Source organism: Pseudonaja textilis, chromosome 2, assembly GCF_049901715.1.
Source record: "Pseudonaja textilis isolate UNSWEBS1 chromosome 2, rPseTex1.2, whole genome shotgun sequence".
NCBI classification, from domain to species: domain Eukaryota; kingdom Metazoa; phylum Chordata; class Lepidosauria; order Squamata; family Elapidae; genus Pseudonaja; species Pseudonaja textilis.
In genome coordinates, this window is record NC_141991.1 from 172090491 (window position 1) to 172116498 (window position 26008).

General features: G+C 40.3%; 1 protein-coding gene across 25 annotated transcripts in view; it reads left to right on the top strand.

The window, feature by feature from the left end:
* Positions 1–26008, top strand: part of ZNF462 (zinc finger protein 462) — a 156359-nt gene that overhangs the window by 90554 nt on the left and 39797 nt on the right. For 13 of the 25 annotated variants that reach the window (XM_087926478.1, XM_087926467.1, XM_026718581.2 and 10 more), the window contains 2 exons: positions 6911–7093; positions 25452–25571. The exons of 3 other annotated variants lie outside the window; for them this stretch is intronic. In XM_087926478.1, coding sequence (XP_087782604.1) covers positions 6911–7093; positions 25452–25571 — 303 coding nt within the window. The remainder of the gene's footprint in view (positions 1–6910; positions 7094–25451; positions 25572–26008) is intronic. 9 more of the 25 variants (XM_087926474.1, XM_087926475.1, XM_087926476.1 and 6 more) reach the window with 2 other exon arrangements.

Genomic DNA, 26008 nt, shown 5'->3' on the forward strand with positions numbered 1-26008 from the left:
TATATTTCTTTGTAGCCACGGATCCTACTTAGGTTTCTTCATTTGATTTGCTACTGATATTTTCTGTAGATTTTCTGAGATTCTCGACCTAATGTATATAAAGCAACTAATCCTTCTGAAAGCAGTTTAGGCCAGTTAATTGTCTCTTTGTAGAATATCTTTTGTTTGGTGTTTAATGTCAAAGGGTTTGTTTGGATTATTGAATTATTAGCTGCATATCCAGAAGTATAGCAGGAGGGCTGGAAGCATTTAGTGACTCTTGCTGAAGTATATTTTGGGGTTATATGCTGCGGTCTTAAAGGAGGAATCAAATGATACCTTTCTGTACTAAAAAAAACCCTGAGCCTCTTATAATATTCTCTGATGACCCCCATATTCTATTTTCTATTTTTATTCTAGATAGCTCACTTTGAGGGATGCAGAATTGTTTTGTTATTTTAACATTTACCCTAAACATTCACATCTATGGAACTTCTGTTTAGTGAACGAACTTAGAATATGAATGTTATATGTAAACCCATGCTCATCCTGCTGTAGACTTTGGTATTTTTGCCTTTAGTATTTAAGCATTTGGAAACAATCATTTTTTCTATCATCAGTCGGCTGATGTTCTTGTTTATAAATATATTTAGCAAAGCATTTTAAGGAACTGTCATTTGTTTTCCTCTTGTCAATTCTTATTCTCATAGTCTCATGTTGTAACTTCTGGCTGAAGTGTGCATTTTGGTCTACTGGGATTGTACTTAGAAGAAACACTAGAATCAGTTCATGGTGGATATTCTTATTCACATGAGTATCTCATGTTTCCTGGTGCAGAAAAAGTCAGCAGCTCATTTATCTGAATGTACAATGAAGGATCCAATCTGGGTCGGTCACCGAGACCAGAGGTTGAATCTTCAGAGCTTTCAGAAATGTGCTGGGGCCCAACCTCAGGGAATTTCTGGTGATAGAGAACCATGAGGATGGACTCCAGCACAAGTTCAGAAGCCTGAAAGAACACTTCTGGTCCCGGTTGGATCCGGGACATTATCCTAGGACATGATAATGTAAAATATACAATCTTTCACATTAGAGACAGTTCTGTATAGAACAGGGGTGTCAAACTCAAGGCCCGGGGGCCAGATTCAGCCCATGGGGTACTTAGATCTGACCCGCGGGCCTGCCCTGGAAACAGCAAAGAACTGGCTCATGGTGCCCCTGCCAGCGAAAAGGGAGCTTGGGGGGAGTTACACACGGCCCTCCTGAGCTCCATTTTGGACCGTGGTGGCCTCCTGCAACCTTCTGCCAGCAAAAACGAAGTCTGGGAGGGCCGTCATAGACAAAAACGGAGCCTCGATGAGTGACATTGAGCTGGCCATGCCACCTTTGCCACGGCCCCTGGCCCCTGAGGTCAAACACAACCCTGATGCGGCCCTCAATGAAATCGAGTTTGACATCCCTGGTATAGAGGTTAAGGCACAAGGCTAGAAACTGGGAGACTGTGAGTTCTAGCTGTGCCCTAGGCAGCGTGACTTGAATTTTGCACCAGTCATTCTCTCTCAGCACTAAGAAAAAGCAATGACTAACCAGTTTCCAAATCTTTTGCCAAAAAATGCAGTTCTTGTCTAGGCAATCACCATCAGTCAAAACTGACTGACAGCACAGCAACAAATATTCCATGCAATAAGTATCCTTTCAATCGTATTGTTTTGTGAGTTCCTTCCCTCTCATCTTTCCCCTGGCGAATGGCAGGAAGGTTGAATGGGCAGACCTGATCCATAAATGTTAGTCTGCCTCAGTAGAAAGAAAAATGATTTGTGTTCATATAGTAGTTCTTGAAAACATCATTCATACTTTGTAATGTCTTGAAACAGCCATTTTTTCCTCCACCTAAATGTCATTTTGCTTTTTAAACTGAAATTTTGTTCATCATAAACAATTACCCTAAATAAGCATTATTATATAACATCCGCCAGATCTTGGAGCAGTCTTGCTTTCATGTCAAAGACAGTGTCCTTGTAAAATTTGAAACCCCTTTATCACTTAATTCCTAATTGCACTCCTTTTCGTCCTTTGATCCTTTTGCACATTTTTCCATCTAACATCATTACATTCACTTATTCGTGCATCTTCAAATGGTCTCAGTTGCTCAGGCACCAAAACTAGTTGCCCCATAATTCTATTATGTTGCGTTAGATCTGTATAATGAAAGATGATCAGAATGTAAGATGGGTTAGAAGTCATAGAATCATAGGGCTGGAAGGGACCTTGGAGGTCTTTTAGTGCAACACCGTGCCCAGGGCAGATGTCTTTATTCCATCCCGGACAAATGTTTGTCCAGTCTTTTCTTTAAACTTCAGCGATGGAATACCCACAACTTCAGAAGGCAACCTGTTCCATTGATTAATTCTCAGGAAATTTCTGCTTAATTCTAAGTTGGATTTTCCTCTGATGAGCTTCCATAAATTGCTTCTTTCTTGCCATCAGGTGCTGAATTGGCTCTTTGGGAATCAAATTGAAGACAACTAGAAAGTAGAAATTATTTCCAGTAGGCCATCTACATGAGGCTCATTCCTCAATGACATATACTTCATTGTTCTATTTTTCTATTTTATTTATATATGCTGCTCTTATGACTTCAAAGAATTATAAATGTCAGGTGGTGGTAATGGTGGTGGTAATGGTGGTGGTGGTGTGTGTGTGTGTGTGTGTGTGTGTGTGTGTGTAATTGAAGTAAAAGAATACTGAGAATTTTTTTTTAGAGAATTACACGAGAAGAGTATTGATATGCCAGACAGTGAAATTGAAAAGAATGTTATCATTGTTAGTGCTTAACGAAGAAAAAAATGATGACAAGCATTTAATACATGCTATGAGAATGTTTGGAAAACAGTAAAGCTGCAAGTATAGATGGTGGAACTGGAGAAATGTCAAAAGAGGGATGTGGTTTGGAGTGGCTGTGCATTTATATAATGTGTGTGAAGATTTCATTTGTGTCTGATGATTGGAAGACTGCCATTATGTTCCTTTGTACAAAGGGAAATATAACAAGAAAGAATGCAAGAATTACACAGCAATTAGGTTGTCTCATATGTCTGGGAAAGTTTGGACAGAATTCTGATCTCAGAATGTGGCACTGAGCAGAATTTGATAAATGTATATGGTGCTCTGCCAGCCAGAGGTTTAGAAAGCAGAAGTTTTGTTTTTGAGAAAGAAAGGTTATAATACTGATTGATGTATAGAACAATGCTAAATATTGAATTAATTAAGGGATATTTTATAAGAATATAGAGTTGAAGGCTGCTGAAAACAGTCTGTTGCATGTAAAGTATGTTCAAGAATAATAAGAATAATGAATAATAGAAGAATAAGAAGAATAAATAAATGCTTAAAAGATTAAAAAAGGTTGTGATATTCCTTTGGTTATTTAATACACTGCTCAAAAAAGTAAAGGGAACACTTAAACAACACAATGTAACTCCAAGTCAATCACACTTCTGTGAAATCAAACTGTCCATTTAGGTAGCAACACTGATTGACAATCGATTTCACATGCTGTTGTGCAAATGGAATAGACAACATGCAGTTAGCAAGACATAGCAAGCATAGGCAGTTAGCAAGACATCCCCAATAAAGGAGTGGTTCTGCAGGTGGTGACCACAGACCACTTCTCAGTTCCTATGCTTTCTGGCTGATGGTTTGGTCACTTTTGAATGCTGGTGGTGCTTTCACTTTAGTGGTAGCATGAGATGGAGTCTACAACCCACACAAGTGGCTCAGGTAGTGCAGCTCATCCAGGATGGCACATCAATGCGAGTTGTGGCAAGAAGGTTTGCTGTGTCTGTCAGCATAGTGTCCAGAGCATGGAGGCGCTACCAGGAGACAGGCCAGTACATGAGGAGACGTGGAGGAGGCCATAGGAGGGCAACAACCCAACATCAGGACCGCTACCTCGGCCTTTGTGCAAGGAGGGACAGGAGGAGCACTGCCAGAGCCCTGCAAAATGACCTCCAGCAGGCCACAATTGTGCATGTGGCTGCTCAAATGGTCAGAAGCAGACTCCATGAGGGTAGTATGAGGGCCCAACGTCCACAGGTGGGGGTTGTGCTTACAGCCCAACACCGTGCAAGACGTTTGGCATTTGCCAGAGAATACCAAGATTGGCAAATTTGCCACTGGCGCCCTGTGCTCTTCACAGATGAAAACAGGTTCACACTGAGCACATGTGACAGACGTGACAGGGTCTGGAGACGCCGTGGAGAACGTTCTGCTGCCTGCAACATCCTCCAGCATGACCGGTTTGGCAGTGGATCAGTAATGGTGTGAGGTGGCATTTCTTTAGGGGGGCGCACAGCCCTCCATGTGTTCACCCAGAGGTAGCCTGACTGCCATTAGGTACTGAGATGAGATCCTCAGACCCCTTGTGAGACCATATGCTGGTGCGGTTGGCCCTGGGTTCCTCCTAATGCAAGACAATGCTAGACCTCATGTGGCTGGAGTGTGTCAGCAGTTCCTGCAAGACGAAGGCATTGATGCTATGGACTGGCCCACCCGTTCCCCAGACCTGAATCCAATTGAGCACATCTGGGACATCATGTCTCGCTCCATCCACCAACGCCATGTTGCACCACAGACTGTCCGGGAGTTGGGGGATGCTTTAGTCTAGGTGTGGGAGGAGATCCCTCAGGAGACCATCCGCCACCTCATCAGGAGCATGCCCAGGCATTGTAGGGAGGTCATACAGGCACATGGAGGCCACATACACTACTGAGCCTCATTTTGACTTGTTTTAAGGACATTACATCAAAGTTGGATCAGCCTGTAGTGTTTTTTTTTTCATTTTAATTTTGAGTGTAACTCCAAATCCAGACCTCCATGGGTTGCTAAATTTGATTTCCATTGATAATTTTTGTGTGATTTTGTTGTCAGCACATTCAACTATGTAATGAACGAAGTATTTAATAAGAATATTTCATTCAATCAGATCTAGGATGTCTTATGTTTGTGTTCCCTTTATTTTTTTGAGCAGTGTATATTTCTACATATAAAGTATATATATGAAATACATTTGTTGACATTAGAGATACATTTATTGGGAATGTGAATGTCTGTGTACATTTCTGTAGAAATGATGCTGAGCTGTTGGCTGAGGACCCAGATGATTTGCACTTAATATTGTGAATTCTAAACTTTAATGTATTAAAGATCAAAGTAGTTATCTTTGAGAGGAATAATAAAGTTAAGCACTGCAAGCTGTGCAAAAATCATGAAAAACAAGAACAAGGATTTTTTAGATGAATTTGTGGGCCTTGGTAAAATATTTATCAAAGATGGGAAACTGAAAGTACATAGAAGTCCAAAACAATGAATGAAGTTAGGAACAAAAAAAAAGTGGGTCAAGAGAAAACAAAACACTGAAAAGGTAATTTTTGATAACGTTGAAAAGATCTTCAAAAAAGAGAAATTTAAAGAAGAAAATACAGTGGATAGATGTGGTGGATGCAGGGATGAATCCCAAGTATAGAAAGATAAGGAAAATTACGGTGTTACAGGTGAATCTTTATTTAACAATGGACATTGGGACTAGATATTCCATCACTAAGCTGTCCATTTGTTAAGCACGATGTCATACAACTGTGGTGGTTCGTGACAACAATTCTGGCTGCCCCAGTTGCCATCATTAAGTGACAGCCACACAGTTATAAAGCAGGGACATCACATGACTTGTGATTTACAACTTCTGGTTGGCTTTCCCATTGACTTTGTAAGAAGCCGGCAGGGATGGTTACAAATTGTGACCACGTGACCATAGAACGCTATGATGATTGGAAATGCAGGGCGGTTACCACATGCCCTAATCGCAATCACATGACTGGGGTTGCGCTGTAATGGCTGCAACTACAAGGACCAGTTGTAAGAATCACGTAAAAGTGCTATAGCTTATTAATGGTACTTAACACCTACCAATGAACAAGCGGGAACTACTGGTCTAAGAATTAAAATTTCCTTCTCCTTTTGATATCTGTGCTTTTAATTCCTCTGGGTTATATTTTCCTGTTCCTTTTCTGCACTTACCTCGCTTCCCCGGGAATGAAATAATGTGATGGGCATGTAAGTCTGTATGTATGATGCCCAAATGTCAAGTTCAATTCAAGTAAAAGGATTAATTAATAGTTACCAGTAGACACACTAGGAGAGTTTACAGTTTCACCCCTGGACTCATGACCTCAATCAACACGGTACAAGTAACACATCATTAATCATGTTAATGAGGGTTATTATCATTTAAGTACTGTTTGGCATGAATATTACGTTTTCACTGTGCACTTTAGCCCCTGGTATTTCCCTTCTTATCTCTTGGAGATTGACTTGCTTCCTCAAGCGAAGCTGCTCCACCCCCATTTTCTGCCCCTTCAAGCAATTTTTGTTAGGCTTTGCTGTCCCATTGATACGCCATGCATATAGGGAATTTTCACCATGGTTAACAATCAGCAGTTCGTTTATCTGAATGTACAATTTCTCATATTAGAGACTCTTTGGCACAGCGTTTAAGGCACCAGGCTACAAGCTGTGTTCTAATCCTGCCCTAGGCAGTGTGACTAAGACTTGGGGCTCATTGTCTCTCAGCACTAGGAAAATGCAATGACAAACTACTTTCCAAAACTTTTGGTTTGAAGGAAAGAACAGCTTCTAGTATGTCAACCAAATTTCAGCCTTGGTCCTGAGACTAAAGGAAATAGGACATTTCCAACGATTTTATTCTGTAGGATTACCCAAAGGAGGATCCCATGGAATTTCGTTAGGACCCATTGCTGATTCCATTTGAAGCAAAATATCCCCCTCCCAAGCTTCCTTTCTCACCCCTCTACTTCCCCCTCCCCCTCCTGTTATCCTTTGAGCTGATGACTTGCTTGTTGTTTTGCTCAAACAGGTGAACATGCGTACAAATGTTCCTCCTGTTCATTTTCCACCATGACAATCAGCCAGCTAAAAGAGCACTCCCTGAAAGTGCATGGGAAGGCATTGACACTACCAAGACCACGAATTATCGGCCTTGTAACCTCGCATGCCTCCAAGAACCACACTACTGCTGAAGAAGCGGAAGACTCGAATGGTAAGAGGTGCTCTCAGCACCCCCCCCTTCCCGCCCTAGGGTTCTAGAGGGAGAATCTGTTTTCTTCTCTTCATGGGGAAAAAGTCTAATTCAGAGGTAATTTTTTTTTTCACTTATAAAGGGGGGAAAAAATCCCTTCCTACCTAAGCAAATTGGATGTTGATAGGCATAGAAGAGGAGTGCTCGTTCACGCTTTTATCCCTATAATTGGCACGTAAACAATTTAGATTTCCCTGCGTTTCTTCTTTAGTGTCTTAGGATACTGCATTATCAATATTTTGCAGCTTTAAAATGAAGAAGCAGAAGCATTACAGACTTTCCCTAGTTGAGGATTATGTTGTTGTGGAAATGAGGCTAAAATATTTGTTGATCCTTGGCTGTCACCATTCATACATTAGCAGCAAGAGGTGTTTGGGAAACAAATTTGTTGATTCATTTTTAAGCAATGCCATATGGGAACCTGAAACGTTAGCCATAGTAAAGAGCTGCGCCCTGCTATCCCTTCTCTCAACACATATTCTCTTCCTTATAAATTCTGACATTTTCTGAACATTTCCTGTGAAAACATCTATAAAAACCAGATAGCAAGTCTCTGAGGTAGCTTTATCAAAACACCATAAAGATTAATGCTGTGAACTGGTCCACCGCTTCCGCTATTGGGGTCAATGTATGTTACAACTAAGCTGGCCTCATGATTTTTGTGTAGCAAATGTGGCACCTGTGAATGGAATAGTATGGCAGTAATGCTTAGTACAGTTAATTTCCTAGAATTCTATGACTTTTCCATAGAACAGATCATTTAGAATTTGATAACTTATTTTTAAAAGCATTATCAGGTTACACACGTTTAATAACTTTTGGTTAGTTTATTGCGTGTTAGATTGTGTAAATTTTGGCATCTAGCTTAATCTTAGGTCAGGCAAGTTCTTTAGTACTATATCTCTCTTCCTCAGACTGTTTTAGTCGATCTTTCTGTCAAATGACAATTGTATTTGGTTTTTTTTTTTTTTCTGGTGATTTCTAGAGAGAATAACTAATCCTGATTTAAACTGAAGTAGTGAGTAAAAGAAGCATTTTTTCCTAGCATGAGGCAAAAGGGGTGTGAGGGGTTGCATCTTATTCTTTATTAGGGACTGACATAATTATCTTTGTTTTTATAAAATATTTGTGAGAAGAGCAAAATAAATCTAAGGGCTTTGGCTCTTGGAAAAAAAAAAAGAATCTTTATTGATACTATCAAAAAGCAATTTCTTATATAAGCAGCAATATTGTCCGTGTTTGCTCTCAATTATATATGAGTTCAGATATGCCAGGAGTGTCAAACTCACGTCATCATGACACCATCACACGATGTATCAGGACTTTTTTCCCCTTCGCTAAACCGGACGTAGGTGTGGTCAGCGCATGACGCATCCAGCCCACATTTGACAGCCCTGAGATATGTGATGGTGAAATATACTTTTTAAAAAATATATATAATTATATACCAAGAGACTATTAAGCGGAGGTGGGGGGAGTATATTCCCAAACAACTTGATATTGGCCAAGGGGTTGGGGAATTCATTTATTTTAAATAATGTTCCTAATAATGAGAAACCAGCCCACGTATTAGCAAAAAGGATGTCTCTGTTAGCCAGATCAGCTTACAGAATTAGAAGGACTGTTTTGTGGATATCCACTCACCCTTTACTAATGGGTTTATTAATCACATTATTTTTGACAATTATGGAAACAGCCGACTAAGGGCCTGTCAGAGTACAGGTGCTGGAGTAATGAAATGGACACCCTCAGCCTCATTTGATAAAGGGAGAAATCCCACCAGTTATTTTTCTAAATTTTATACTGCTGGACATATTAACTTCATTACAGGTAGTCCTTGACTTAAACCATTTTTTCGGCAACTGTTCGAAGTTATAGCTGCACTGAACAAAGGCAATTATGACTAGTGCCTGAAGTTTCTCTCCTTGCAGTGTCCCTGTGGACACATATGATAAAAATTCAGGCCCTTGGCAGCCCACCTGCACTTACAACTCACAGGAGCACTTCAACTTCCTCTACCAATCTATTTTCTCCTCACATCTATGCCCTGCTTGCTAATCAATATGGTCACTTGGCGTTCTATTTATGGTTGCATAGACATAGACGTAGAATAACAGAGTTGGAAGGGACCTTAGAGCATTACTTAGCCACCGAAATCCCAGTCCCAAATATGGTTATAAGTTGAGCTCTACCTGTACTTCCTTGAAGTGATTTCAGTTTCTAGAAGGGTTTCGTATATAGAACAAGCTCCACAAGTTCGTTTTACTACTAAATTGCTCGCCATTGCTCATTGGTATATAAAGTTATTGTCATGGCTCCATCAGAGGCTGGGTCCAAGAAAGAGGAGGAAATGGATCCGGGGCCGACAGTGGAAAATGGTACAGCTTCTCTGGCCGTGGAGGAGTGACTGGAGGAGCAGGACGAGGCAGCCCTGGGTCCCTCGGGCCTGGGAAGGGTCGCCAGAGAGGAAGAGAGGGCACAGGACAACCGAGCAAGGGGGGAGGAGATGGAAAAGACAGGCAGCAGAGTAGAGGAGCGACGGAGCTCCAGAGAAGAGCAACTGTCTCTCCCGCCTGATCCCTGAGAATGGAGAGGAGGCAGGATCAGTATAGTGCAACTCGGGAGGAGGGCGCCCCGCCCCTCATCCCCAGGCTTACCTGGAGAATAGGATTTAAGGAGATACTGGGGAGTGGCGTTCGTCGGGAACAAGCATTGTATTCTTCCAGGCACGCTTGTGAATACCGACAACTTGCTGCCTTGCTTTGCTTTGCTTTGCTTTCATTCAGCTTGCCTAGCCTGGCTTTGTGCAAGCGCACAGCAACACCACTCTGCTCTGGGATTTTGCTGCAGCCCCAGTGAATTTTCCGAGCGACAAGGATGCCCCACGATCAGATTTTACGTACCGCTTCTGCTCCCAGGGACACCGTGCTGCTCTTCTGGATGTATAGCAACCAAGAACTATTGGAAGCCTGTAGGCGTGTTTAGAGCTCTGCTCTTGAATTTGCAGTGAACTGTGAGGATTTGGGGTTGGAGCAAGAAAAGGGAATTCAGCCTTCGCTTCGGTCATGTCGCTTCCGTGCCCAGCCTGGGTCATCACAGTTATATGGTTGCGTAAAAATACAGACAACTTTATGCATGTATGGGACCAAGGACATAAGTGTTTGGGACCTCTTAACATTTATAACTCCTTGACTTACAACAGTTTGTTTAGTGACTGTTTGAAGTTACAATGAAAAAAGTGACTTAAGACCATTTTTTCTGTAGCTAAGCAAAAGTCACTTAACAACTCGCTTAGCAACAGAACTTTTGGTCTCAATTGTAGCTGTAAGTCGAGGACTACCTGTAATTTGTATTACTTTTTTAAAACATTTTTTTAAATTTTCTATTGTTTACATTTATTAGTACTTAATGAACATCGTGTTGTCTGGATATTTAATTTGCTTAACAATACAGATTACATTCTTAATCTCCACCCCTTTTTTTCCAACCATTGATAAAATAAGTTCCGTGTTTGATAATATTCTGTGTCTTCTTTCAGCTGTAATTTGTATTATTTGTCAGACTTCCTTAGATATGCAGATTACCGTACTACCAAGCCATTCGTTAGGTTCCATTTAGTTCTAGTATCTCTAGCAATGTAACCACATTTCCTTTTAGGAGTGAGACTGGTTCTTGTGTTTTAGTTTAGTTGTTTAGTTTAGTTTATTGTAATTGTACCTCGTACAATGAAATTAAATACCATCTTCAGAGTACATTATGACTGAAAATAAACACAAAAATACATCCTTTCCATTCTATACATTGAACTGAAAACCCCTGATATTGCATCAATATTACACTGTACAGTTTTCTAGAGCAACGGGCCCAACCTTTTGGGCAACAAAGACCAGTTTCATGGAGAGTGTTTTTTCTGCAGGCCAAAGGGGGCGTGGTTTCACCTGCTGCCTGTGGATGGGGCATCTCTTGTGTGTTGCAGCCCGATTTCTGGCATACTGCGGCCAGAGGTGGGGGATCCCTGTTCTCGAAGAGTGTGGAGCTATGTCAGTGAACCAAAGGGATTATCGAGAGCAGACCAAAAATGATTATATACCTCTTCCATTTCAGCCAAAGGCTGTTGGCTAGCAAACAGAATAGCCAGAGAGTGAGATCCAGCAAGCAATTGAACTTTTGCGGTGGGTCAGTATTAAGCGGCTGTCTAGAATGGCTGATTATATGGTGGAAATGACACTCGTAGCTAGGGAAAGGCAGATCTAACATACAGTTTGTGAAATCCTGTTGTGGTTAAGCACTTCGCAAATACTGTTTGCAAATACATGGTGTCTGAGATTGTAGAAAGGCCTTTGGTGGTTTCCGCTTGTTGTTTTTTGCCTGAGGTGTGAAGTAGAGTCAGAGAGGGTCAGTGTGTGGTGTGAGGATTTGTGCAGAATATTTGTGCACTCAAGCTACTGTTTTACTGGAGAGTGGTGTTTAGTAATTAAATGTTAGACAGGTTTCTTCACCAGGTGCTCCCTTCACTGCAGCACTGCAGTGTGGAAATGACTTTTGCAGCAGAGAGAGCTTGTAAAAGCAATTTATATTACTGCAAAGAAATTGTATATTGACAGTGGATATTTTTAGAACAGTGGGATTTATGATTGGGCGTAGCCACAGCTAGGGATACCTATGGCAGCTAGTAAAATTCTGGCTGGATTGAGAATGTCTTATTAATACTCTTAAGAGCTATAGATTCATGATGAATGTTCAGTATATTGATGTATAATATATTCTGGGTTCTTCATTCCAGAAAAGCTCTTGCTGTGGTTTGTTTATTGAGATGTCGGAATCAGTAGCTCTAATTCTACCTCCCTCGCTACCTCCACAAGCCATAGTCAGAAGCTGTGATTAGTTGCAGTCTTCACCATTCCTGACGTTTTGAGAGGTGAGGGAAAATCCATCTAAATTAAAGTATCACAGTTAGTAAATTGTGGAAGGCAATTTTATCTTTTTGGAAAGAAAAGCAAAGTGAGATGAACAAGGAAAATATACTGGCATATTGTTGTTCACGATAAATGTTTAAAGTTTTGGCTGTAGATGACTTGGGAAGAAAAATTGATAAGAAAGGAATGACTAGATGGAGAGGAAAACTTATCTACCTCATTACCATATTTTCAGCAAAACTTAGATTGTTGCCTTTATGACAAACTGCAAATGGCATCAAAATTTGGATATAGGTGTGAGGATATCTTTGATGGGTCATCATTCTGCATGCCTACAATTATAATATGAAACGACTCACTTGATTATCTGGGATGTAAGTGAAGATAGCATTATTGGTCAGTGGATGATGAAGGATAATATGTTATGGGTGATTGGACAAGTTTCCTGTCTACCCAATCTATGGAATAATGCATTTATTTCTGTTTCAACACCTTAGATGTTTAGGTTGCTTTTGGATTAATAGTGATTCTCTTTTTAAAAAATTAGGAAGAACCTAATTAAAATAACAGAGCACCTATACCTACTAGCAAACCAAATATTTAACACAAAAGTTCTCACTCCACAAATTTTGCACGTCAAATTCATACCTGAATAAGTCTGGGAACGTTTCAAGAAAGTTTCACCAAAGAAGAGATTAGAGAGAGGGGGGAAGGGGAGATGCATAATCCTAAAAGATTTTGCATGCCAAGAATATATCATTTTAACTTTGCATTCTTTAAAGCTGAAACAAGGTGTTACATGTATTCTAACATACACAGGTAAATTCTTATTTAACATTTGGCTTCAGTATAAAGAATTTTTTTAAAAAACTTATAGGACATCACAAGTTTAACTTTGCAATTCATAATAGTATTTGAATTACAATTTGAAAAATCTCCAACTCTACAGATAATAATAATGATAATTTATTAAACTTGTATGCAGCTGACCCTGAGTGGCTCAGAATATCAAAAAAATTGAATCAACTCAATAAAATATAAAAGGAACATACACTAAGATATGGCATTATATACAAGAACTGTATGCAGATTCATAAAAATAACTCACTTCTTGACCTATATTCACTTTGAGAATGAGTATTTTGAAAGGAGAGTGTTTATTGGCAATTACATGTATTGTTCAACTTTTTTTTTAAAAAAAAGTAGTGATTTCATTTTGAAAGCTGTTGAAGGCTCCTCTAGAAATACTTTATGGAGTACTGCGTGTTTTATTTTCTCCTCTGAGGCTGTATTTCACAGGCATCCACATTAGAATACGAAGGTCCCTTTAGACTAGGGAGGAAGCAATTTCTCATGTTTGAGGCTTTAGCTCTCATCAAACTCCAGGAATCTCGGAATCTTCCACAAGCTTAAAAATCAACATGCTGTTTGTGATGCGCATAAGAGTCTTGGAAAGAGCTGCCCACTTCGATTTTCAAAAATGAAAAGTTGGCCAGCTTCCTGAGTATAGCGCTTGGGAGCTTCCCTTCTCTGCTTTTGTTGAGTGTTATCTAAGGTTAGCCTTATATCTCATTGTCCTTTGTCTTAATTGAAAGGCCAAATCATGTTTTGCATTATTATAGGCAGCCAGATGTTTGGATTGGGCATTTTTGTCCACTATGGAGTCCTTCCTAAGACCTGGGATGAACAGGTTGTTGTTATTTGATGGTGTTAAATGTACCTTCGCAGGATGTAAGCTATTCCATGTGAAGCTGCCTTTTGCAACTGACTGGTGCTGATTTTGACAATGCCAATCGTGTTCAGCGGCGCACCAGTTATTTGGGAATAGTACCCAAGGTGCCTACCCGTATTGGGTGCTACCTTTGTAGTTCGTTCTACTTCTATTTGTAGATCTTTGTATTTTGTGATTTCTCCAGTTCTTTCTCTTTTCTTCTGCTATCACCAAGTTCCTGCAACATCCACTCTTTAGACTTTTTTTTTCCTTATCATGTGTTTCTTGTTGACTATTGTTATTAAAGTTGGCCACAAATCAGCCAGATGTTCAGACTGTCTAAAGGACCTGGGAGAAGTAGAAATTGACCTTTGATTTTTATTAAGGTTCACTGCAGATGTTTTTGTTTAACCTTGATACAGGATGGTGATGGCATAACAGGATGTAATCTATTCCAAGTAAAGTTGCTTTTGTAATTGACTGTTTTTGTCAATGCTGATGGTGGTCAAATTTGAAGGACAGCGAAGAAGATGCCCTTGAAGCTTGTATACCACAAAGGGATTATTATTGTTGGTCGCACAGTCAACCAGATGTATGATTATTATGTTTGGTCTCATAGGTAGCCAGATATTTAAACAGGATTGGGCACTATTATCCACCTATTGAGTCCTTTCCAAGAATCTGGAATAGACAAATGTTGGTATTGTTGCAGGATGTAAGCTGTTCCAAGTCAAGCTGCCTTTTGCACTTATTATTATCATCTGTTCAGGATAATCTGAAGTCACAACTACCAGTTCTTTAACTGGGTTAGCCTTAATAGATGTCAGATTCTTCCCAAGAACTCCCAAGTTGTAATGTATTGACATAGTATATGTGCAGGTCCCAGCAGTGTGGCCTTTTGCAGTTGACAGGTGAAAAGATTGTCAATGTGCAGATTTTCTAAGTGCAGTCCAAGCTTTTTTGGTAGGGCCCCCAGTGTAAAATTGATTGATAACTACCATATTTGAAAAGACTCTGGGCAGCTGTAGTTCTCCTCCATGGTGAAAAAGATGAACAGGGATTTGCAGTCATTGGGTTATTTTTAACTATACTTTATCCAGGAACCAAAAGGAATAAAAAAACGCCAGGATTAAAAGAAGGCCCAGAGTTGGTTTGAAGTTGCCTGAATTTAAATAAATGATTCCTTTGCTGGATGCTTCTCCTCTTTTATCTTTTACAGTGTCTGGATCTAGGCTGCATAGAATCAGCTATATAACTGACTTGTGCAGTCACTGGAAATAAGATTAACTGGATTGTTCCTTCAGTTGAACCTGGTGCACTCTGCTAATGATTAGTAAGACATCTCTGGAAGCCAACAGTATTACTTTTATTGATTCCAGTACATAATGCATGTAGTAATGATGTTTATGTCATATTGAAAATCTATTCCTTTTGCCATAAAAACTGCTGTACAACATCTGTCTGAACTCACCTGTGAATACCATTGTACTTTATCTTTGTTTCCAAGTGGTTCTTTCATTTCTCCTGTTACCTCTGAAGTGGCTCTTTAAATTCCTCTGGTTTTATGATTGATTTGGGAATTCCATTCAATTGCTTTTAAGAAAAGAATAGTCTTCTGTTCCATCATGAGACTGACATAACCCTTCTGAATTGCATTCCCTTTCTTTCTGCTTTGGCTTTGTTTGACCTGCAGTGGTCTTGTCTGCCTATATATAGAAAAGAATGTGATGGCTTTGTAGCTGTAGCTAAAAGCACATAATGGTTTTGTTGCAAAATAAGTAACAATTGTGCATCAATTCTACATCCCTGAGAAGCTTTGAGATGCTTCTTTCCATGGAAAAAGGGGACAGTCTAGGGAAGGGGTCTTCAAACTTGACTGCTTTAAGACATGTGGACTTCAACTCCCAGAATTCCTTCTCCAGTCATGTTAGCTCAGGAATTCTGGGCGTTGAAGTCCACAAGTCTTAAACTTGACAAGTTTGAAGACCCAAATTTAGGATGAGGAGTGTTGACACTAGCCACAATTGTGAATGTCAGGATTTGGGCATTCATTGATACAGATGTAACCTAAATTTAAAATTGCAGTAGTGAAGGATCATAACGTGGCAGTAAAGCTCTTACTTTCTGTGGAGTAGATGACAGGGTTCTTCAATTAAGGCTTGTGAAATCAAGACTGAAACCTTAGAGCAGGGCTCCCCAAACTTGGCAACTTTTAAGACTTGTGGACTTTAACTCCAAGTCTTAAAGTTGCCAACTTTGAAGACTTCTGCCTTAGAGAGCTGCTGTCATCCAGTTGTATGGTGGCTGGACCAATGCCTTGATTCATTATTCAAAGCTTTCTATGCTCCTATGTGCTTTTCTCTTGCTACCGTAGTGACAACCTTGTTAATCATAAATCTCTTTTCACACTGCAGGTGTAGAAAGCAGGAAATGACATGTTTTTTCCCCCTCTAGGAATTTGTAGTAGACAGGAATAAAGAGGTTAGGTCTTGTCTGAAACATAGTGGGGGGAAAAAGGTGGTTCTATGATGTTGGAAAAATCTGTCCATTGTACTTAACAGTCTAATTGATCCCATTTTTAACTAGAAAAACTGAGAGTACCTTAAAGCGGGGACATATTCAGCTTATCTTAAAAAGCTTAAAAGTTGTACACCTATCGTACTATCCTTGAATAGAATCCTCATGCAATGCTGCAAGAATCTTAACAGGATAGGAGAATGTCGGGAAAGCTGATAATTTCTTATTCTCACACACACACACACACACACACACACACCAAAATTGGAAATACTAGGCATGCCCAAAGCTCTTTATTTATTAATTACAATTTCTGTCAAGTTTTTCTACTTTAAAAGCTCTCCGTTCTTTTCTATCAGTGGAAGAACCTGTCAGCAGAGCCCAAAGAGAGAATAGCGAGTGAGCTGTTGGAAGCACTATTTGCTTAGCGACAGAACAAGCATCCTTAGACAGCTGTGTGATCTGAAATACAGTTTAAATTAGTCTTACTTTAATCATCTCAAATTTCTTCTGCAATATCTCTTTCAGTGGCTAACAGCGCAGATCCCTAAAGCTTTGCCTCATATATCCAGGGGGAAGCAAACTCTACCATAACTCATACTTCAAGAGGAACTGAAATAAAAATCACCTGTAGTGATAGATGATTAATTTAAATATATGTAGCTAAGCTTTTATTGCTGCACAGCAGGGGTGTCAAATTTCACTGAGAGCCACATCAGGGCTGTGGTTGACCTTGGGGGGAGCGGGAAGCATGGCTGACTGGGTGGGTGTGGCCAACTAGGTGGGCGTGGCCATCTTGACACCACTCCCCAACTTCCTGGCATATTTCCTTTTCCCTTTGAGGAAACTGGGCTGAAGCCACACTGGCCTAATTGGGTAGACCGGACCGAATCTACATTTGCCTGACCTTTCCCCTTCACACCAGGTAGACTGGGCTGAAACTTTGCTGGCCTGATTTTTCCTCTCTGCGTTGGGTAGACTGGGCCGAAGCGAAGTGAGTAGGCTGGGCTGAAGCAATGCAGGTAGGCCGGACAGCCCCACAGGCCAGTTCCAACCATCTCGCAGGCCAGATCCAGCCTGCGGGCTTTGAGTTTGACACCCCTGCTGAACAGTTTTGCTAAAAGACAATAAACCTGTTTCTTATATAGCATAGTGTTTCCTATAAATTGTATGCTCTTAACTCCTTGGAATTTAAGAACAGGATATTAGTTAACATGTATATTTTTTGGAGAGAAAAAAAAAAATCAATGTAAACTTTGTTAGAGAATGTGGTACTTGAGCAAATGTAGTTAATGCTACTTCTTAATAGGAGATTTTTCTGAGTTAACAGGCAGGCTTTGGTGTCTGTGGAGATTTTCAATCATCTGCGTCATGGTTGTCCCAAAGGTGCTTTTCAAAAGGCAACTAACGGGACTCTCTTGTTTTTTTTTATTTGAAAACTTTTCACTTCTCACCCAAGAAGCTTCTTCAGTTCTGGCTGAAGAACATGCATTACCCACTATTCAGTCAGAACTGAAGAAGCTTCTTGGGTGAGAAGTGAAAAGTTTTCAAATAAAAAACCCCAAGAAAGTCCAGTTGCTTTTTGAAAAGCACTTTTGGGACAGGTAAGCTTGCCTCTTTTCTTGATCCTTAGAGGATGCTTAGAGCAAGAAGTAAAGTATACCATTCACTTGAGCTCTACTTTTTATGTTTCTGATGTTCTTAAGCATCAGCACAAACAAGCTACTTTCGTACCTTCCTTCTAAAATACTTTAAGTTTCATATGATGGTCTAGATCATATGAACTCATCCTGATAATATTGGATATCTTGCATGCCAGTTGCTGATAATAAAACTAAAAATGATAATTCATAGGAATAGAAGGACTGTGATCGGAGCTTCAGGAATCATCATAGCAACAAGGAGTAGAGCCATTTAGGGAACAACTTACCACAACTCACATTCTAATCTTGATATTGTAAAAATCGAGTTACTGTTTCCTTTCCTCGAAGGAGCAATGCATTTGAGGAAAAGATGGCTGTGGGTCTGGGGAAATAAGGAAGTTGACCACTGCATAAACAAGTAAAAATATAAAATATATTAGTGGGAAAATTTTCCATTATTTCTGATTCCCCCCTGGCAAAAAGAAGATACTTGATTTCTGTTTATCTCTCGTTTTTCTGTTGTGCCGGATGTGTTGATTCAGCATCTTGGTGATCTGTTGACTATCTCCTGGGGCTTTTGGCGGGGGGCGAGGGGACAGGGAAACAAAAAAGTAAAATGTGTGGATAAGTTAGAGTGAATTTTATTTTGAAGTGATCAAAGTAAGAAATAAGAGAAGTGAAGAAATAGAAGCACTTCCAAAAGGGCCTATCTTTTGTTAATGCCATGGTCTCTCTTGGGAAAGTAAACCAACAATTGGCGTGTATGAAAAATAATAGGAAAACAAACACACAGTGTGAATGTAGAAATGATTCAGTGAAGTTTAACCTATGTCTGTCCAAAGGATTTTATGAAGGGAAGGTTTACAAGCGTACTGAAGTTCTTTCACTGAAGTCGGTGGAAATTTAAAATGTGTGGATGTGAAAATGCTACAGGTAGCGTAAGATGTGTTATTGTCAGGTGTCTTTCTGTTTGAACACTTGGAAATGTGTGTCTGGTAGCTAAGAGCTACTGTTTCAGGTTCTTACAAAACTGCAATACAGAAATCACACCTTTCCAGTGTTCTTTATTATTGTATTGTTAAGTTATTCTTAATCTCTCTACAATGCGATCAAGATTCAGAAGACAGAATAAAACTGGCTGGTGTAGTTTTGAAACGATATTCTTGTTCTATCCTCTTTTGTTTAGGTTTATGGTACTGTAGTTCCAAATAGGTTTCTTCATAATTATAGTGCAGCAAATTGCCATTTTTTAAAAGAAGGTCTTCTTTAAAACAAACAGAAAAAAACCCTAAAAAATAATTGCAGCAAATAGAACGTTATGAAGCTGGAGGGTCACCAAATTCATTTAAACTTCTGTTTTGTTTAAATTCTGAGTGAAATTGACATATGTGAGTTGTTGCTTAGCATTTGTCTTCTCTAAACCATTCAAACTTGAGTATGTACATTGTATAATTTAACAAAGGAGAAAGTGAGTTTCAAAGAGACATAGATAACATAATAGGTAACATTCTTATTGTCACCTTTTCTTCTTTCCCTTTACAATATTCTCTCTCCCCCTCCCTCTCTCCCTCTCCCTCATATTATTCCAGTGTATTTTAAAGACCAGAGCAGTTGCAAAAGCCAACCTTGATAGGCTTCCATGCAATTTCAAGGCAGGTACAAAAGAAGAACTAACCTATCATTCTGAAAGATCACTGCTTCTCTTCAGCTTCCTGAAAGATCACTGTCTTCTCTTTGGCTTTCTCAATAAAGCTTTGTTTTATTGTTTTTCACACCTTTTCTGATACTTCTTTTGTAACCTATAAAACTCACAACTTCTGGCCTTTTGGATGAATAGGGTGGACTGTATTTGAACATCATATTGCTCACAACATTGCTTCCTTTGCATGCAACTTCCATTCCCCTTTTCTTATTCCCCTTCCCTCAATGTAGTTTAGTCTAAAAGGCCTGGCTGGTCCCATCCTGGATAACAAGTCATGTTTTCTTCCAATCTTGGTGACCTTAAGGACCATCCTTGTAGTTCCAGCAATGAGCTTTAAAAAATATTTTACAATACAGAGTTGTACTGTTTCAGCCTCCCATAATAAAAACCAGAATGCTCTGTTTCACAAAGTTTAGAGCCATGTTCGGGGAGTTGTATCTGTGTCTGTTTGTGCCTCTGTGTGTGTTAAGGGATGCCTGCAGCTTTTGCTGGATTGGTAGGGGTTAGGCGTAATTGTGGTTTCTCTCATTTGATTTGAGAATAGAAGCAAAGCTAACTCCTCTCCCTGGAATTTGTGTTGCCTACTAGTAAAAGGGATTATGCAACATAACCAACCACTTGTATTTAATACTTGGATTTCGTAATGATTAGCCCATACATTCACCTAAAGAGCCTCTTTGTTATCAAACTAGCCCAAAGGTCCTTGAAAAATGTCATGTCTAGCACAAGGTGAAAAGATTTCCTCCTGAGCATTAGAAGGGAAAATCCATTTTTTTGTTCTTTTTTTTTTTAAACAAAAAGTCTGTTGCTTCTGTCAATAGTGTCTTGGCATTCTGCACCTTCTAGAGCAGAGGTGTCAAACTCGAGTTCATTGAGGGCCGCATCAGGGTTGTGTTTGACCTCAGAGGACATGGCCAGGGTGGGCGTGGCCAGGTCGATGTCACTCATGTTGGGGGCGCCTGTGCTGGCTTGAGCGCTCTGTCAGCGAAAACGGGCTCCTGAGCTCCATTTTCAGCTGGGATGGCCTCCCTCAACCCTCTGCCATCAAAAACTACGCTCTCAGCCAGGATGGCTCCGGCAACCCTCCGCCGGTGAAAACAAACCGTGTGCAGCCCTCCCGAGCTCCATTTTCTCTGGCTGAAGCACTGCGGGCCAGTCCTTTGCTCTTTCCAAGGCGGTCCCTTGGGCCATATCTAAATACCCCACAGGCTGGATTTGGCTCAGGGGCCTTTAGTTTGACACCCCTGTTCTAGAGAATGGAGTTAGTCGATCAACCCAACTTCACCAACCTGTCTCCTCATTGCCGAGGATTCAAATCAAGCATTTGTTCTTTTCCCCTTTAGAAATATATAGGCTGGGTTTTTTTGCCATTCTGCTTTAACTGCGAAGACACTCAGTGTTTAGAAGTAAGAATACACAGAAAATGTACTCTTGTTGATATATTTTGCTCATCTGACTTTTGCTCAGAACAGATGCATGATAGCTGAATATTAGAACAGAGCTCTGATTGAAAGGCTTAGCTGAAATAAGCGGTTAGAGGTAGTCCTTGACTTAAAACAGTTCATTTAGTGACCATTCAAAGTTACAACAGCACTGACAAAAGTGACTTATGACCCTTTTTTCAGACTGATGAACGTTGCCACATTCCCGTTGTCACACGATCAAAATTTGGGTGCTTGGCGATTGGTTCATACTTAGCACCGTTGCAGTGTCCCCAGATCGTGTGATTTGGGGCCTTCTGACAAGCAAAGTCAGTGGGGAAGCCAGATGCATTTAATTAACCGTGTTACTGATTTAATAACTGCTACGATTCACTTCACAACTGTGGCCAGAAATGTCGTAAAACGGGCAAGGCTCACTTCACAACTGTCACACTTAGCCACAGAAATTTTGGGCTCAGTTCTGATCGTAGGCCGAGGACTACCTGTAGTTGTGATTTCTGTTAGTTGTGCACCGATATCTTTTGTAAGGAAAGCAACTAGATTGAAGAGTACTGGGTCATTGGTGCCTAGGAAGTATAGTCCAGAGCCATACTAATTCTGGAGCTAAGCTAGCCTGGTTATGTTAGCAGCAGTCTGGATTAAAAAAAAAAATCTCTTGCCGAGCATATGTAAACTTGTCGGAACTTTCCAAAGACAAGGCAGTGTGTGATTTTAATAAATACAGTAAATCCCTCTTCCAGAAACTCCCACCCCATTCATGAAGTTCCCAGTGGCCCCCACCGCTCCTTTGACACCTCAGCAACTTCCTTCTTGCAAAAGGCAGCTAACCTTCCCATCATCCCTGACAGTCAGAGCTGACTTGGAGTCCCCAACTTGCGTCTTACTCTTGCAAACAAGTCAGAAATGCAATCATACAAGAGAAAGCGGATGAGACACATAGAGGGTCTCTCCCGCCCCCCACTTCAAGAAGTTTATTGTGCTGTTGATGTTGGGTTATGCGGAAGAAAAGACTGTAGGTCTTTATAGCCTTGTCTAGTTGTAACATATGCATTCAGGCTCTTGACAAAATAGGTCAGGGTGTGAAATTGCCGGCCTGCGGGCCGGATGTGTCACAAGCAGGCCACGCCCACTTCTGTGAAGGGAAAAAAACGTCATGTGATGCCATGAGTTTGAGACATGTGAAATAGATGCTTAGAAGTGTGTGTGTGTGCTGGGGCTATTGGATCTGGACTGCAGACATCTGGAAAATTTACACGGCAGAGAAAAAGAAACAGAAAACTCTTTTCTACTCTCTAGTGGTTATCTGGATTTTTGCAGTTCAGCTCTTGCAATCTACCTACCTACCTACCTACCTACCTACCTACCTACCTACCTACCTATGTAATTAGAGTAACTGGGTTGTTTACAGCTAAAATAGTTATGTGTACTATATGATTTTCCTGCAGTAGAGAAAAAGAAACAGAAAATTAACTCTTGCTACTCTAGTGGTTATCTGGACTTTTGCAGCTCAGACCTTCCTGTCTGTCTGTCTGTCTATCTATCTATCTATCTATCTATCTATCTATCTATCTATCTATCTATCTATCTATCTAATTAGAGTGACTGGGTTGTTTACAGCAAATTAATAATAATACTTGCACTGTACGATTTTCCTGCATATCCTACCCTTCTGCTAATTTTCCATTTGAGTTTGTTTGTCTTTTCTTTGGGTTTGCTTCTCCCTCCCGTTCTCTCTGCCTGTGCGGCATGAAGTGAGCAAATCTTTAGTGCTCTTGAACTCTGCTTCCTTACCTCTCTACTTCCCACACGGCTGCCACCACATTTCTCACTGCTGTTGATTTCAAGTGAAGATTTTCAAACTGAGAGATTTGTGTGGGGAGAAAAAACAAAGGCAGTGTTCAAGGCAAGCAAGCAAGCAAGCTGTGCGTTCGCTTTGCTGATGCGTGGAAACATCTGAAGGCTTGAGTTTTCCCTTTACCCAATTTTTGAAAATCCCTTCCCACGACTTACATCCACCTGTTTTACCAATCAAATTAATACCTTCACGCTCAATTCTCTTTGAGCACTCACAGGTACACCACACTTATGTATATCCTATAGTTTTAATAGATGTTTCCAGATGGGGAGGTTTTAGCCCTGTCAATCAAAATGCATTAATGAAGGGTTCTTTTTTTGCAGGATAGAAAAAAAGATAAGCAGTGGGAACACACAAGGGAATTACATGGAAAAGATGATATCATGATAATAATCCTTCATACAAGGCAGGGCGGATAAACCAAACTTGTCTTAGAGAATAACAGTTGTAGGATATAATTCTTCCACCTTAAATGATGATTTGTAGGATAATTGCCTTCAGTGGTAGGTGGACTTACTCACATTTCCTTTACTCTGGTTCATGCAATAGTCATGTTCAGCGCAGGTAAACCCCAAATGGGTTCAAAATCAGGACAAGAATGGAATGAAGGACAAGAATAGAATGAAAAATTAATTGAAGTAGAATTTGATTCTGATTTTTCTTTGCTTTTCCTTTTTGGGTAGAATTTTTTTCTTTAAATGTTAAAGGAACTCTTTTATACATGACATGCTGCCATCTCTACTTCTTGTTCCTTATTTAATCAAGTACCATTATCCTGTACATATCATGTACTGGATTTTTTTCAAATTATATCTCTAGTGTGAAAAAGATAGCAGCCAAGCTTTTGGGAGCGTCCTTCTGACAAACACAATAAGCCCTCAAAAAGGACTTTTTGTTGCATTAAATGAGTTTTTAAATTCCAAGAAGCATACATAACAGTTCTTAAATCCTGCTGTCACTGATTTTGCAATATAGGCTATTCCAACTCTCTATTAAATATTTTATTTACATTCTTTTTTTAATTGATAATTAATATTAATAATAATAAATGTAGTTTGGTCTCTTTAAAAACCTTCTGCAATGTATCCAGAGCTTCCACAGTTTTAGAAGCTGCTCATTAATGCATTTTGCAAAATCTGAAGTTAGCAAATGATTTAATGTGTGTATGTGTGTGTGTGTGTGTGTGTGTGTATAGTCTTGATTGTGTGGGTATCTTTTTAGTATCACACTATTAAAAGATGAATAAATGTGATAGTCTAAGACACTTGTACAGGGTAGTATTGACTCAGTTTAGATCTCAGTGATCCAACCATACAGACACTCCAAGCCAGTGTCAATATTTGGCAGAGAGAGACAACAGCGTGCACAGCTTTTGGGTACCCCTTCCATGTCAAAAGGTCTCTTTCTTGCAGTGAGTAATAAGTCCTGTGATCTCACTCCTCCCATATGTTTTTATTTATTGGTTTGTTTGTTTCTTCTTATTTGCCACCATCTCACTGTGGGGGCTACTCTGGATGACTTACAACAGTAAAATAGAACAGATGATAAAACAAAATGGTAACATAACAATAGCAAAGCAATGAAACAATTAAAACAGTAAAAGTGCAATAATAAGTAAAAAAGAAGGGCAGAAGGGGAGCAGGAAGCACAAGGGGGTAGTGGGGTCAGTTAATTAGTCCAGAAGTCAACTCCCATGTGGTACTTCCCTTTGGGTTCCCAGGCTAACCAGCAGAGCCAGTCTTCAGGGCCTTACGAAAGATAAAGGGTCGGGGGGGAACTTTACCCCAGGGGGCAGGATGTTCTAGCGCAGGGGTCTCCAACCTCGGCTACGTTAAGACTTGTGGACTTCCAATTCCCAAAATTCCTCAGCCAGCTTCAATTCTGAGAATTGAAGTCCACAAGTCTTAAAAGTGGCCGAGGTTGGAGACCCCTGTTCTAGAGGGCTACAGCAGAGACGGCTCTTGTGAATTCCTCAGCCGGAGTTCCTTGACCAATGGGATCTACAGTAGGCGTCCTTTGTTGGCATGAGTAGGGCAGGGTCATCTTTGCACAGGGATAAAAGGGCTATAGTTCCCCATCTCAGATTTAGCAGGACAAGACAGCTCATCAATTAACCTGGATCTGTGCCACGGAGGGTTTTTAATTGTTTATTTTTATTTTATTTTTGCCAAATTTTCACAAAGTAGCAAGTGAGATCAGATTAGTCAACCTCTTCCTATAATTTCATAAGAAGACTCGACTTACCGCAACGAATTACAACATAAATTCTGGTCCGAATTGTGGCCGTGAGGCAAGGACTACCTATAGGTCCTTTGATAAGCAGCTGTTTCATTTGAGTGAGCAGAAAACTGTGGTGGGATTTGGAAGGGTTGTTTTGTCATTCTTCTCAACTAGAGAAGCAGTTGCCTAGTTCCTGGAGTTAAGCTGATGACTCTCCCCTGTGTGTGATGCCCAGAAACTATAATGAAGAACTATTGTTCTTCAAGTGGTCATCTGTGCATTCACAGCTCCTCCCCTATGTTCCTTTCTTTAGATGCTTACTCATCAGTCTTGGGGAGCTGGGGGGAATGTTGGAACCCCATCTTGATGCATGTGCAGAGGGCCAGGCTTCCTTCCAAAAGTCTTTGCTGTAGAAGAAGAATCACAGTTAGAGGTAAGAAAACCTGTTCTTGCAGCACCAATGGAGAAAAGCAACAGTGGTGCCTTTATGAACTTAGGCAACTGCCACGAAAAATGTCCTGGAAATAATGTAGCGTTGCTTAGGAAGAGAGTTGGTCATTCTAAGGAATGTGCTGCCATTTTGTCACAAGAGAGCCACAGAGAGATGGGTGGAGAAGAGTGGGGCTTTACTTGGTTGTATAAGACATTTTGTTCCTCTCGCTTTTCCATCGACTTGTTTGGAACCAGATTAACTGAGAGAGGTAAAAGCGGTTAATGCCATATACCCTCCGTCAAGTTTTTCTCAAGTTTCCTCCCATCTAATATCCCTCATGTGCTGTTTAAGCTGCAATATACCCAGTTGCCCATCTTAGTTCCTTCACCATTTTTGGATGCAGCCTGGCTATTGTGAGCAGATTATCCATCCTTGGC